Raw genomic sequence first — 15415 nt, forward strand, 5'->3', positions numbered from 1 at the left:
AAAGCAACCCTCTTACCAACCGAGAGTGATTTTTTGTTGAAGAGCAGCAGTAGCTGGCTTAGCCGTGGATCCTCTTTTTTCCTGTAAGATCCCCCCGCACTTGAAGGATGAAAACTTTTTTCGACCAAGCAGAAAAGCATCACACCGTGCAAAAGAGGGCAGCATGTGTTAGTGCGTAAAACAGAGGGGGAGAGAAATAGTCAATCTTTCTCTGTCTCTCTACACATACACACACACACACACATCAGCACTTTGGAAATAGGCCACTCGACCAAGCCCGGTAGGTAGAGCACCTTAGGTCAGGATCCTGCTCTCCCCTATTGGCCCCGGGGGCTGGAACCACGTACGAGAACGAACGGTCATTGAGAATTCATGACCCGATCCGTTTGCGGCGGAATAATAACGGGTGCCCCCTGCCTGTGGTGTGCTGTACCGGGAAAGGAAGGCGGGGAAAAAAGTGCACAACCATGGACGTTCGAACCGTACCGGAATCCCGCACAACCGGGGAGAATAGAGATGTGTCCTTCCTGCAACCGTTCGCAAGGACAAGCACATCTCCTATCACTCCCTTCCCCGCCTTTCGCAATGTCAATCCTTGATGCAATTTCACTTTGCCGACAACGTCCGTCAACACCTGTGCTCTGGCGATTGACCTGCACACGCTTCCAAGTGGGAGACACAGCCACACTGCACATTCGATATGTACGGTCTGCCGGACGGGATGGACACACTTTGGCGAGAACGATTAGCACCGGCAAAAACTGCCACTCGGTCCACGATGGATGCACGACGTTTTACGTCATCGATTGTTTACCGAGCGTGGGCTCGTAATCAGTGCAGTTGCCGACCATCGTGCGGCAAAGGACACCTTGCCTGCTGCCGGACAGTTAAGACTAGAGTGAGTACACACTCGCCAGCATCATTTCAGCTCGAGCACGGTAATTCCCTTTCCATCTACCCACGAGTCTTGGCATGCGGCAATGGAACCCATTATCCTTCCAGCCACCTTCGACCAATCACTGAACAAACAAGCAATCGTTGACAGCACTCCTTGGGCCCTGGGTCGTTCGGCTGTCATTTGGCCTGTGCCAAAACTCGTTGCCCCGTTTCCGTGTCAACCCGTACGGGGATAGAAAAACGGAAAAGGAAGTGATGCATTGCTCTTGTGGGAGCTTTTTTGCCCGGCCAGACCGAGGCCTAGGTTGTCTGATAATGAAGCAAGAAAGCACGCCCGAGAGCGGACAGCAATGCTCAGGTTATGTCGAGTTTTATGAAACCTTCTTTCGGTATAGTGATACACATGCACACACACACACACAGGACATGGCGAAACACGTTCAATATTCCCACGATTCCCACTTGCACGTAGCGCTCGTTCGGAGGAATACAGAAAATATCGAAACAATTTTGATGCATTATTTAGTGAGCGTCAGCACACAGGAAGGGGGAGTGGGGGAGGGGTAGTGCCAACCCGGGCGTTCGGTGTGACTTTGCTTCGCTTTTATATCCGCTTTTGGCTGGCGTAGTACAACAGTACACCTGCGATCCTGTTGGCCGGGTGGAAGCAGTCGCAACCTTCAACTGTTTGGCTTAAATTTTGAAACAAACACAGACAATTCTTCTCTGAGTATTTCTCTCGCTCTCTAGCTCACTCTCTCTATTTCTCTCTCTTTCTCTCTCTCTCTCTCTCTCTCTCTCTCTCTCTCTCTCTCTATAGATATATTTCTCCTAGTATTCGAGTACGTTACTTGATGTAAATTTGCTGCCTTCTTCCCCAAATCAACCCCGGTCCCGTCTCTGGCCCGGCTTCGTAATGGAAGGTAAACACCGTTTAACGAGCTGCTGCTGGGTAAATGGTAAACACGATACGCAGCTCTGTCTGTCTGCAGCACATCTGCTACAAGGATGGAACACACCCGGCAAACCCACTCAAAAATTGGTGCGAATCGTTGTTAAAGCTTTGGTAGCGCAACCGCTTCCGTTCCACCAACCGCCTCACAGTAGCAACCGCACACACACAACGATACAATTAGACTCGGGAAGGAACTTATGCTGTATACTGTTTTTCTCTAACTGAGGTAGGGAGTTGAATTTCTCTTTTACAAAACATCCCTTTCGCGCGCCCATAACGATACAAAACCCGCTCCGGAACATGGCTCAGAAGGCATGGCTTTAAAGTGAAGCCCCAAAACTATCCTTTTACACGTCGCCAGGTTTGCCACGCACTACAACAACTACTGCTACTGCTGAACAACTGTACTACGGTAAGGGTAGTAACCAAAACGGGTAATTTTAATTAAAGCATTTTACAATTGCCCGGTTACAACCTCGTGGCCTGCTCCAACGCCGAAACAAATGAAAATAGGAACATTTACAGCACATAAACCTTTGAAAGGTTGCGCGTGGGGAGCGACAGCAAACTGAACCTAGTACCTGGGTCCATCTTCTCTCTTGAAAAGAACGATGTTTCAGTGTGCAATAAAATCTTCATCGCAGCACCAACCAACCGTCTGAGTCGCGTTGCTATGAAAACGGTATTAAGCACGCAATTGTCAACGGGCAGTTAAAACAATGATGAGTAGATCGTTAGCAAGCAATTAAAAGCTCGCTTTTCAAGATTTTTTTTTTTTTTGTACACTAATCGTCTTGCTGCGTGTGAACGGAAACGTTTGATCAGTAAACCGAGTTCGTAGTGGCGAAATATACACAGCTAATTATAAACCCCTTAAAATAAACACTCTTATTATAAAGCTTGTTCGTGAATTTGAACAACATTTGCTACGTGAGACGCAATCTGTTAATTGGGTGCAACGGTAAAGATAGTTTTATAAACTGTCTTTATTCTAGCGGTCATGGCTAGTGATGGGTAAAATTGGAAAAAAAATTCCGGGATCGACTTCGATCCGACTCCGAATATTTCGAAGCCTATTCCGGAAGGAAGGTCTGACCAGCATTATTTGGAGCTGTGTAGATTAGACTAGAATCATCCGGAATCGCTCGGAGTCGTCTAGAGTCAAAGTCAACCGGAGTTGTCCGGAGTCATTCGCAGTCGTCCGGTGTCGTCCGGACTCATTGGGAGTTTCTCCGGAGGTATTTCATTTCAGGGTATTTTTTTCCTCTTTCGCACGTGCACTTCTTTAACCGTCCTTTTGGTCTAAGAATAGCGGTTTGCGTCGAGCGGAGTAGGCAGGAGTCGGAGATGAAGTGCCTGACCGCAAAAACATTGCACCAGCCATCTCCAGCAGACTCCGAACGATTCTGACTCCGCCTGACTACAACTCCGGGCAAGTCCATATGACTCCGGCCAACTCTGGACGACTCTGGACGACTCCGAATGACTCTGGATGACTCAGACCGACTATGGACGACTCCAACCAACTCCGGACGACTCTGGACGGCATCGGATGACTTCGAACGACTCTGGACGACTGCAACCGACTCCGAACGACTCTGGAGGACTTCAGCCGACTCCAGACGGCTCTGAACGACACCGGACGACTCCGAATGACACTGGGAGGCTCCGAGTGACTCCTTTGGACGACTCCGAGTGACTCAGGATGGCTCTGAATAACTGCGGACGACTCTGGACGATTCTGAACAACTCCGAATGACTCCAACCAACTCCGGACGACTCTGGACGACTCCGGATGTCCGGATGCAGACAGTTTCATGTTTGGAAATATTGCTCTTTCTATCTAAACGCATGCGGTCGATATCGTGCCAATTCTTCGAAACAGGAATATTTATTGATCTTCTGAGCAAATCAACACTTTCCTACCGATCCTAAAACAGATTAGCACCAGCAATTTAAAACTAGTGTACAGTTAGTTGCTGCTAATCAAACAACAGACTGACCTGAATGATAGCGTTAGCAAATAAATAAACCAATAAAGAACCTTAATTTCCATTCCGAATAGAAATTGAGCATTAAAATTCCTGCCACAAGCTCAATAAAATATACAATAATAAAACTACTCTATTGTGTTGTTTTTGGTTTGTATATGCCACTGCCGAACGGTACACTACACCGAGAACGATCCCGCGCATAAGAAGGAGAGAGAGAGACAAACGTTATGCAATAAAAATCAAACACTCACCAACCGTATCGGACAGCAGGCAACTCGAAAAGGCAACACAATAGCACACATACACAAACACACACACACACACACGTACAGTTAATTCTGCGCTACCGGAAGTAGTTTCGCCCGGCACACTCCAGTTGTCCAGCCAGCACAATATTTGACTACATCGATCAAGCGCTTGCCAACATTAGAGATGGGAATGTTGCGTCTACCCGTAGGCAAAGGGAGTTATAATGAAAACATTGACCAATTTATATCTATCTATCCCCCCAGGGGCGAGAATCGAAAGCACAACACCCGCCCACCGCGTCCCGCGCCAAACGTCCATGCCAGCCACGCAAACGAGACACCACTACCAACGTCGAACCTGTAGCACAACTTTGCACCGAATCAATTATCCCGTAGCTATTATTTCTTAATTTATCGTAAAGTTTACTCACAACAGTGCCCCCCCCCCTTCCCCATGCTGCTGCTATGCTATATCTGAGAGCACGGCGGTTTGGCAATAATGCAGAGCCGGAACTTCCGATAGGAAACTATAACTTCCCATCAGGGCGCAGTGCTTACGGTACACGGTGGCCGCATCGTGGCGGGGCCGTTTCGTTGGAGAAAGCTTTTGCTCCCGAAAAACCTGCTCTCCGTTTGGTTCGACGCTCTTTGGGTGGCCTCGGGCTATTGATCGTAATCGCACCCCCCTCGTAAGCACCGTATTACCTGTACACCCGAAACCGTCCCCGCCACGCCGTTGTTCCGTAGTAGAAGGGTCGAATCATGCCGACGGTCGAAAGAAAATGCGCCAATTCCGGGCACGCTTCGTGTAGCCGCACACGAAAACTAATTCTACTGCTTCGCTGCTACTACCTTTCCCTGCCCTGAAAATGATGAGCACTTGGGCACAAGCTCACACACACACACACACACACCTGCAGAAGACATGTGGGTGACCGACACGGTATAAGCGGACGGACGGACGGACGGGCAAACGTGCTAAGGAGCTGGAATTGAATTCAATTTCCATCCATTCTAAGGCTGCGAATATTTCGAAACTCTTCCATCACCAACCCCCCGCCACCAGGTCTAGGGGCAGACCCGTTGTGGCCTCTCGCAGCAAGCCTTCCCATTCACCCCCCCCCCTCCCCCCTCGGATGAGATTGAAAGCACCGGAAAAGACACCCAACGTGCGCCTTTCGCTCACCTTCCCACACCGAAAGGAACAGGACTAAGTTTGTTGGCACACTGGATGGTGGCACGCAGGGTGGCAGGCTGCCGCACGGAACACGGGAAATTTTAATTACAAACAACTGCTCTCACTCTCCCCGGCCCTCGGCTGGGATCATCGCGTCGTCCTGTGCCTAATAAGTACCCACCCGAAATAGTACGATTCTTCCTCCCGCCCGCCAGCGAATAGACTGCAAGAGCGAGAGTTTATTAAAAATTGATCACCATTTGCGTTGGGTTTTGGCACCGTTCCAGTGCCCGGGCTAGAGGGTTTGATGAAGTCCCGGGCGCTCGCGATTCGATTGGAAGCTTGTGCTTGGGCCGAGCAGGTCGGCGAAGAACGAAGGTTCTCCTCCAGCCCGAAAAGCATTCGGAGGATCACCATTCTCTCGACCCGTTCACAAGAGTGTTGTGCACGCCGCACAGCTTAAGGATGAACTTCGGCAACACCGACAGCATACACTCAACTTGAAGCACTGTCTCCTTCTCCATGCTACCATCGCTTGCCTGCAAAAAGCTTTTCACAGCCATCGGGAAATTAGTAGCGAAACAGTTTCGCCACTGCGATTGGTACACAAAGTTTAGCAACTATTTCCGCTTCAATTTCCAATTCGTGCACACACACACACATACAGAGCACTCTCCACGCACAACCGTCGGCAAGGGTGTTAGTTCGCTGACACAATGGTGATAAAAATTTTCCACCCCAAAACTTTTCCCGTATTTCCCCGTACACGATTATCTTCCGCGAGCCCGAGCGGCTTCTCTACGATAATGGCGTCCCAGCATAATCCCCATGCCACAGAGGCCGACCGTGTTCTCATCTTCATTTTAACGAATCATTAACGTTTCGGAAGGGCATCCAATGCGATGTGGGGGAGTGGTGGGTTAGGACGACACATTCCTTCCAAAACTTGCGCCGTTGGTGCATAGCCGACGACGGAAAATGGAAAACAATCACGATTCCTTACGCTTCTTCGCCTGATGAACGTGCCACCGTTTTCACGGTACATTTTCCCCATCACAGGCAAGCAACATCAGGGAGGGGGTCTGGGTGACGATGGGCGAACAGTGCAGCTGCCGAAGGCATCGGAAGTGGATCAAACGGAGCGGAATGCTAATAAATTGCGAAAAATAAACCTCTACCGTGATTATGTGCTCTTAGCATACTTTTTATTCAGCCACTGCTTTTGTTGCTGCACATTCGGTTTTTGGGTGTACTCTTCTGTGTTGCCTACATTCTGTAGCTGTTTTTTGTTGTCCAGGGGGGGGGTGGAGCAGTCCTTCACCGAGAGTATTTCGCGTATCTAGCAAAAAGCGCGAAAGGACGAGGGTTACTGTCCTGCTTGGCGGCATGCCAACCGACCTACCCACTACTCGCTGCTCGTGCGACAAACGCGACCGGACATGGGGACCTGTTACCTGCATGTTGCATTTTCCACACATACATAAAAAGAGTGAAAGTGAGAGAGAGAGACAGAGGGAAGAGTGGCAAAACAAAATCGTCATGCTTTTATTGTTGCTTCACCCCCATTCCCATCGCTCGTTCTGCATTTATTCTGTACTTAACAAATTTACTTATTTTTTTATTTAAATGTTCTACCGTATACAACACAACCTACCTCAAGGGAGAGCGCAATAGTTTATTTTATTGATGTTGTTGTTGTCGCTTTTGTGTAGTGTTTTTTTTTTCAATCCTTTTTTGTAAAGAGTTTGGACGCATGATTGGTTCGAGCGTTCGGGTAGTGCGCTGTTCAATTTTCCGCTCAACAGGAGATTGCTGATGCACGCCAAAAAGGGGAAGGTGGCGGGCAGTGGGAAGAGAGGAGAGGAATGGTTTCACACAGCGACTCACCACCGTTCAGGTGCGAGGTAGTACATCGTGTAAATTGAACATTTTTCCGGTCGTGAAAAATGGTGCATCATTTGTAGTGGCGTGTTTTTTCTTTTCTTTCTTTTACTTTCGAGTCACATTATTTTTTAAACAACACGTTTAACGAAACTTTTTAAACAGCTCAAACGATGTAACACGTTGCAGCACCAGACATGGACGAGGATGTTACACGACCAATAATGTTGTAAAATGTACACATGAAGGTAAAATAAGTACAACACAAAGTGTTTGGATTAAAAAGCTCTTTTTATATTGCAAACAACACGTTATCAAAGACTCTAAAAAAACCCCGCAAACAAAACAAAAGCTCCACTACCCCCGTCTATCAAACCAGCTCAATAGCTTTTTAATAGATTTTGTTCGCAGAATGCACCGTACCTAGTAATAATTACTCCAAGCGGCAAAGAAATCACACTGGGACGGTGTTTCCTCACCATCCCACCCTGCAAACACAAGGGCTCGAGGGTGTGAGGGTGAGCTTTGTGCGCCGCCCCATGCCGAGAATGTTCCCGCGTGGTTGTTTTGCCTGCACGCCACTCCACACGCGGCCAAACGCGGTGCGGCCAAACAAAAGAGCAAACACGCCAACGCGCCAAACACTACTAACACAATTACCTTGGCGAATCGCGCCACGCTAAACAAATCGGTGGCAGATTGCAAAAAAAAACACACACACACAAACACTAACGTCCATTGCACTACTGGCTCCTATTGATTGCAAATAACAACAAAAAATGGATGGCAAAAAGTACAACTCCATTACAAGCGGTACAAACGCAACAAACTATTTGCAATAGCGACACACTATGCAGCACACAAAAACAACAACAACAGGCAGCAGGCAACCTCCTCCTCTCACAGAACCGAAGCATATAGCAGCGTGAAATGAACCGGCAAGTGGGCACCCCCCCGTAGGGAGGGGTTGATGTTGGGGCCACTCCTTTAAAATGGATGACCGTGTTGAGCAAATCGAAACAATGAAGCGAACAAATCAACGCCCAGTCAATTGGTTCAATAGTTAGTTGTTGCCCGTTCGCTTCGTTTTCGAGAGGTTTTTTTTTATTTACGTGTGTGTGTGTTTTTTTTATTTTTTTTTGCAGCAATTGGCTACAGTAGCAATTGGTAAAAAAGGGTTTGAACTTGTTCATATGCTCTTTGAACGTATAGTTCACACACACACACAAACGACCGAGGGCGCGTAACTGCTACAGGAAGTGTTTTAGTGCGCGCAAATTAAGGATTCTGGAAGGGGAGTTTTCAACAGTGGAATTGGATTTTAGCACAATCGGTGATGCATGCCACTCGATGTGTATTGGCAAAATGTTAGATTTCATTTTCACTGCAACATTCGGAGTGCCGTTCGAGTAGAACTATTCAGCAAACGGGAAACGGGTAATTATAAAGTCGAAACGTTCGCGACGCCTCTTGCTAACACGCTTCTGATTGTTTCGCAACCGGTTGTGCACAGTCCAACGCATACCGGGAGGGGCATTGCTGTTGGTAGGTAAATTGAATCAAACGGTGTAATAATCAAATTAAAAACGAAACTGGCCCAACGTTTTTTTTAGCTAATTATAGCGTAGGTTTTGAACAGCAATCATGGTCAAATCGCTACTAACAGAATTTGGAGTGCACAGCGGCATCGAAACCTACACACTGAGGGTTTTATTTGTAGCTTTAAAACTATTGGTTAACGTTTGTGGATAAAGGCAAAAAAGTAAGTCTGTATACACGTTTGGTGTGACACCTATAATTAAACAACAACGGCAACAACCTATTGGCTCCTGTACGCAAAAAAGTTATTAGAATAATAGTACAATTTTCTTTTTTTTTCCTCATACCATCTACTTGAACATGTAATAATAAATGTACAATTTTGTATATAAACACGCAAAACAATCAAATATATAGGCAGAAAACATTGGCAAGTAGTGGGAAATCACGACCAAATCCACTTTAATTTCAGCGTCACGTACTCAATTGTGATAATCAGAGGTGATGCTCAAACGGTTCATGTTTCCAATACATGCTTGGTGACATTTTAGCAACCAACCCTTGGTCAGTTACTTTGTCATGTCTTTTTTTTACTGTGATCAGTTCTGCAAAATGTCACTGACATGACAAATTTCGAGTGAAACAAAATAATGTCAGCGTCACGAGATCTACTATGATGATCAGAGGTGATACTTAAACAGTTTTTGCAACCATTGAGTATCAGCAACTAACATCAAACTACCACGGACATGTACATTGTTTTCGGTGGTGATTATCACGTAATTCTCATGACATTTTCTGAATCGAATCATCTCTAATAAATTAAATGTCGTTAAAATAAAAATGTGAAACTTTAATTTTCCAGACATCACAGAAAAAAACATCCATCAAGAAAAGGCTTCATTCCTGTTACCAGTTAAGGCTCCCGTTTTATTGCGCACAACTCCAATAATGCTTCAAAACGTGCAACGATTTGTTCCTCTCTATTGCCGATAGCGTTAAACAGTATGGGGACAAAAACACCACACAAATCGATGTTGCGCAATCGACCTTTATTCTGACAACTGACAACAGACACGGCCCAATGCACCGTGTCCCAGCTAGTTTGTAAGCCATCGCAACGCATGGATCCGCTTTAGGCACCGTCATTTGCAGCATTCGCATCAAACCACTCCGGAAGGTACAATAAGGCTCAACACAGAAACACACAAACACAAACACGTAATGCTTGTTGATTTCTCACCGGCCCCCAAGGCTTGGTGAACATCCCACGTTACTCGTTGTTCTGCAAATTCTGCAATCATGCTGACCGGACCGAAACCCCTCGGAGCTGCACTAAAACCGTTGTGTTGTGCGACAAACCTGCCATGTGTGTGTGTGTGTGTATGTTTGTGTGCTCCATGTTTCAATTAACTCACTTTATAGAACATTGTTCGACGCGAATGTCCTCACCAGGAACGTCCGGTATTGAGTAGCGTTCCCGGGAGAAGGCCACTGCCGGCCACTGCAAGCCAAGCAGTTCGAAATTGAATATCGCTCAGGCAACGCTGATAGGATTAGTGTAACAAACATCAACCCGCGCGCGGTTTCAAACAACTGCAGTGCTGCTGGTTAGTGTAGCAGCCGCTGCCATCGCAACCGCCGTGAAATCGATCGTTGAATTATTAAACAGAGCAGATAATTGAATTTTCACTGTCAATGCGTCAAAAAACGCATCCTCCGAATGCTAAGCTGCACATAAGCTTAATGATATAGTTGTGATACTGGGTGCATTGTTTAAAACTTTGCATAGCATATTTTAATGACCACATATGTAACATAAAACTAGAACAAACTACCATGAAATGGATGTGTTCTGAATAAGCTGCATTAAATTGCACATCCCTGGTGTGTGATTTAGTATCTGATCGTAAACTTGGCAAGAAAATTGAAATGTCAACATTCTTTTGCAAAAATTAGACACGTTCGTGCATCATTACTCTTCCTGCAAATCAATTACAGCTCGGTAAGATGTTCAAACAACAACCAAACCCCTTTTTCTAATGAATCACGTACAAAAGTGCTCATCACACAACAATAATTGCCTTCGCTGTTTGCTTCCAATGAATAGATAATACAGCGAACGATCATAAACAAGGGAATTCAATAAATCATTTCCAATACATCCTTGTTAAGCACTAATGTGAGGCTTCAAGCGTGCAAAGCAAAGCTAATTTTTTCTCTCTCACACACACAGACACACATACACACATACACACACATCAATATCAATGCAACCACCGCTTGACGTTTGGATAGGATATATGCAACAAGCGCAAAGCAGTCCCGTCAAAGGCAGGACACAGAAAAATGAATCATTAAAATCGGTCAGTTGATTGAACCGCAATAGAATCAGACAGTCCATCCGTCCACTTCACGTGTGTGTGTGTGTGTGTGTGTGTGTGTGTGTGTGTGTGTGTGTGTGTGTGTGTGAGTGTGTGTGTATGTGTGAGAGTGCTCTGTTGCTATTAAAATCGGGTCACCGAGTTTCTGCGCTTAATTCAATCAGCTCAGCCACGCGTTCCGTGCGCCGTGTGTCAAAGTGCAAATTGCATCATGCACGCCAGCGCCATCGGCCACCACTTGCGATTTCGTCCCCTAGAGACCATCATGGCCGCTGCCACATATGGCCGAAATAAGTAACAATTTGTGCCTTTATTTGATTTCAATTTTGCGCTCCCAGAGGGAACGTAGCATTACAGAGGATATGAAATAAAACGGATAACCCGCGTGCATGTTCCGAGTCAGCATCCTTATAAGTGCTGTTCTTTTTTTTTCTTTTCTATAAATCTCCAAGCCTACCAATTAACACATTGCTAATTCCAGGTGATGGGCGCGCACACGTAAACACAAACAGCCGATGCAAAGCGAATGAGAAGAAGTGCCGTATTGGCAAAGGTGTGTGTTTTTGTTTACAATTTTCAATCGTTTTCTTCCGCTTGAATGTCTCTCTTTCTCTCTCCCTGGTGACCTAATGTTTTGTCAGTCAATGTTCGATCAAGTGCAATCGTCTCGGATACGATTTTAGCCACTTTGCTTGCGTTTTTTCCTCCAAAACTCATATGGATGAGTTGTGCAGTCAAGCAAAGCGAATGCGAGGATATACATACAAATGAATGTCACACCTTCACGCGTCTTTGTGCCAGCATTGGGGTATGTTCTCATCGGTATCGGGTTGATATTCTCCAAGGGGATGCAACATCAGTGCTAATTCCGTGGCAACTAGAATTCAACGAATCTGACGAACGCATCGAATAATGCGACAGCATCCATACCCATCCCGCTGGAGGATTGCATCAGTTATGTTTATATGAGTATGCTTTTCACAATGATGCACTCATTGGAACGGTGGAGTTAATGAATACTTCAGTGCATCCAATACATCAATACAGCATTGGAAGTGGCAATGATTTGAAGCAGAATTTGAAGAGCACTCGTAAAAATGCAAACCCATCCATGCTGACTCTTTCATCCATGCATGTTTTGTAGTATACTAGCTCATACTCAAATGACAATTCCACCTTGCAAGCTTGAATTCAAGCGGATTATCCTTGATAAATTAACAGATGAATGCGCTAACACTTGCAGGTTTTTCACTTTATGCTTCAAATTTCTAGCAAAACTGCTCCCTCTGCTATAGGTAATAGTACCTTCTCATTTCACCCATTACAATCCATCTTTTGTAATTTTGTTACATTATTTTGTGTTGTTTTTTTTTTAATTTCTTATTTTATTTTGTTATCAGCAATAATTTTGTAGCTGGAATTGATTTGTTAAAACTGTAATTGATTGTCTTACATTATTTACAATCGGAGTGAGTTTAGGATTTAGGTTTGGAATCAGTTCTAGGTTCGCTCTTGGATTTCGTCTCAGTTAAAAAGCCGGAACGGAATTGTGGACAGTACCGGGGCCGCTAAGGGTTCGGAATCAGTTCCAGGATGAATTTTTGTTTAGGACTGGTATGAATTTGGGCACAGTTATAGGACTGGTATGTGTTAAGGACCAGATCTAGGACTAATATGAGTTCGAAATCAGTTGTAGAACCGATAAGGGTTATAAGCAGGATCCAAGGCCGGTATGGTTTTCGGAACCAGTTAAAATAATAATTGTACGTTAGATAAAATTCGTGAAGGAAAGTGTATGTGTTTTATTCCATTAAAGATTAAAATGATTAATGAACCGACAGGGATGATATGGGTCATGGCTGACCTGCCATTCAACAATAACCAAAGTACAATAGTGCTTCAACCCATGAGGGCAAAGCAGATCAACACAAGATAAATAACAAACCCAACAAGTGTGTGTCTGTGTGTCTCAGTTCCAACTCAACTATATGTATATGAGCAAACCATCACACGAACTCCGAATGTCCCTTGTATTTGTTCAATCAACTTCAAAAACCAAATTTCAACCGAAATTAAAGGAACTATAGGTTCACTGACCTGTACTGTAACATGCTTCGTTTTGTGTTGCTAACTATCTCCTCTTTACCCAGCGCTTCCATCTCCCCCACCCAAAGAATGTCTGCCGTAACACTAGTCCGCCTCTAATCGACGGGATTCGTGCGACTTCCCACACGCCAATTTATCTTAACCAACGGGTGCAATAATGGCTCGCATCACTTCTAATATTATTTCTACCCACGCACGCTGAAATTAAAACCCAACCACCCACCAAAACTAAGCGCAACCCTCCGAAACGTCCGAATGTTCTGAACAAATAAAATGAATCAATTTAGCTAGTGATTTAACGCGCAGCTCCGTTCCGACACGCGGCCAGTACGCGGCCGAGTGCAAACGAGTGTTCCGTTCCGTGTCTACTAACCTTGTGCAAGTGGAGTCGCCTGGACGGCGACGATGCCGCCACCCGCTCCTCCCGGTGCTGCTGTGCCGTAGCCGGACGCTGGCCGCTGCTGCTGGTGGTCCGCTAGCGGGGTCCTTGGTGCGGACGGGGGCCGGCACGTGAGGATGAGAAACACCCCGAATATAATCCTGTTCATTATCATCCGAACGTAATGACATCACCAAATGCTCATTTAAATTTTAATTGAATGCACATCGGATAACCATGACCTATGCACGGCTGTATGTTACCAAGGGGATGGGAGAGGGGACGGTGTGAGGTGAGTGGAGAGGAGGTTGAAGTTGGGAGGAAGGAATGCAACGGCTGACGGGATCGGTTTGCGGACACGTTGCGGCAATGGAAGAGGTAGGTAGTGCCAAACTGCTGTTGCTGCTGCTGCTGCTGTTACTACTAATCGCTACGGGTGCCACGTATTACTAATACACCACAATTTTAGCACTATTTCACACTTCACTAGCGACCATTACGGCGCCACCGGTCGAATGTGCGAAACGATCACGGCCGAATGCTTCATCTTGCCGCGGCTAGAGATGCTTTCGCGATGGCCATCACCATCACACTTGCCATCGGTTGGCAGCCACTCTTGCAGCACACACACGCGCACACACTAACTCAGGCGCTCTTTTCTGGTACGCTTTGCACTACAATCTCACTAGGCTTGGGGGCTTTTTCACCGGCATCGAACGCTCATCGCTTGCCGCTCGCGCAACTCACTCACTCAGCGCGCTCAACGGCTCCGATTGCGCCGCTCGCTGAAACAACTCACTGTATTCGTGTATCGAACAGGATTCACAAATTCTATGAACTTCATGTAAATATACACATCCACACTAGCACAACACTTTCTCTCACACACACATCATTCGTTGCTAACTAGCTAAACCACCCTGTTTTACTGAAACGCTGAATAATTTTCCGATAGAAAAGAAAGAAAACAAAATCGAAATAAAACTACAATGCTCATACATACTCCTTTCTACTAATACATAAACCACACACACACACACATATATATACAAAAGCACACAGAGAGATATGAGAGAATTTCTGCAATTTCTTTTTCCTCTTTCGCTTTAAACACTTCGCTTAACACGCCATACACGCGAGAGTTCTGGTGGCACCCGGGAATCATCCGCCGGCCGGACATTCGGTTCATGGAACAACCGGCGGTGCCGGTTGGTTCCGTTCCAACGACCCAGGCTTTCGCCAACGTGCACAGCGTCGAAAGATTCTTGGCAAACGTGGAAAGCAAAGGCGTCTGCGTCACAAAAGGGGCGGCGCAGGTTAGTTCCGTACCTCGCGTTCGCCGGAAAGGCAAATCGTGCCACAACCCGGCGAGCCACTTATATGCCACTACCCTGCTGCTACCCTTATAACCGGGAGCGGAGCGGATGGATCTGAAAGAAGCGAGCAGAAGAACAAATAAATATTAATTATTATTAGTACGTCGCTGCCTCCTTGCGCACTGGGGGCTCGGCCCGCCGTTCCCTGAGCACCAACTTTAGGAAAGGAGAGGATGAAAACTTTGTACCGGGGTTGGGTTTTTTTTTTTTTTTAAATTGATGTATGTTTTCCTACCACTGCATGCCTGCTTTGAACTTGCGTTTTCATCTTGCTTTCATCCACGCTTGGGAGGTTCATTCACTTGCCACAAACGTACATAGTTGGGACTGTGGAGCCCGCGCGACTAGGGGAGGGGGGGTGCAAATTTGAATTATTTTACGGTCAGTGCCCGGTACGTTGTCGGGCGGTCGTACGTGTGTGTGTAAGAATTTTTATACAGCATTACACCATAGCACAGACATACATGCACACACCGACA

General features: G+C 46.1%; 1 protein-coding gene across 4 annotated transcripts in view; it reads right to left on the reverse strand.

Moving 5' to 3' along the window:
• LOC120898114 overlaps nt 1–15415 on the reverse strand; it is a 158564-nt gene that overhangs the window by 132714 nt on the left and 10435 nt on the right. The window contains exons 2-3 of one of the 4 annotated variants that reach the window (XM_040303514.1): nt 14962–14990; nt 13555–14496 (exon numbers count right to left, since the gene is read on the reverse strand). In XM_040303514.1, the coding sequence (XP_040159448.1) occupies nt 13555–13735 (181 nt within the window). In that variant the 5' untranslated portion in view covers nt 13736–14496; nt 14962–14990. Of the gene's footprint in view, nt 1–13554; nt 14497–14889; nt 14991–15415 lie in introns of all 4 variants that reach the window. The other 3 variants (XM_040303513.1, XM_040303512.1, XM_040303511.1) reach the window with 3 other exon arrangements.

This window comes from Anopheles arabiensis, chromosome 2, assembly GCF_016920715.1.
Source record: "Anopheles arabiensis isolate DONGOLA chromosome 2, AaraD3, whole genome shotgun sequence".
NCBI lineage: Eukaryota > Metazoa > Arthropoda > Insecta > Diptera > Culicidae > Anopheles > Anopheles arabiensis.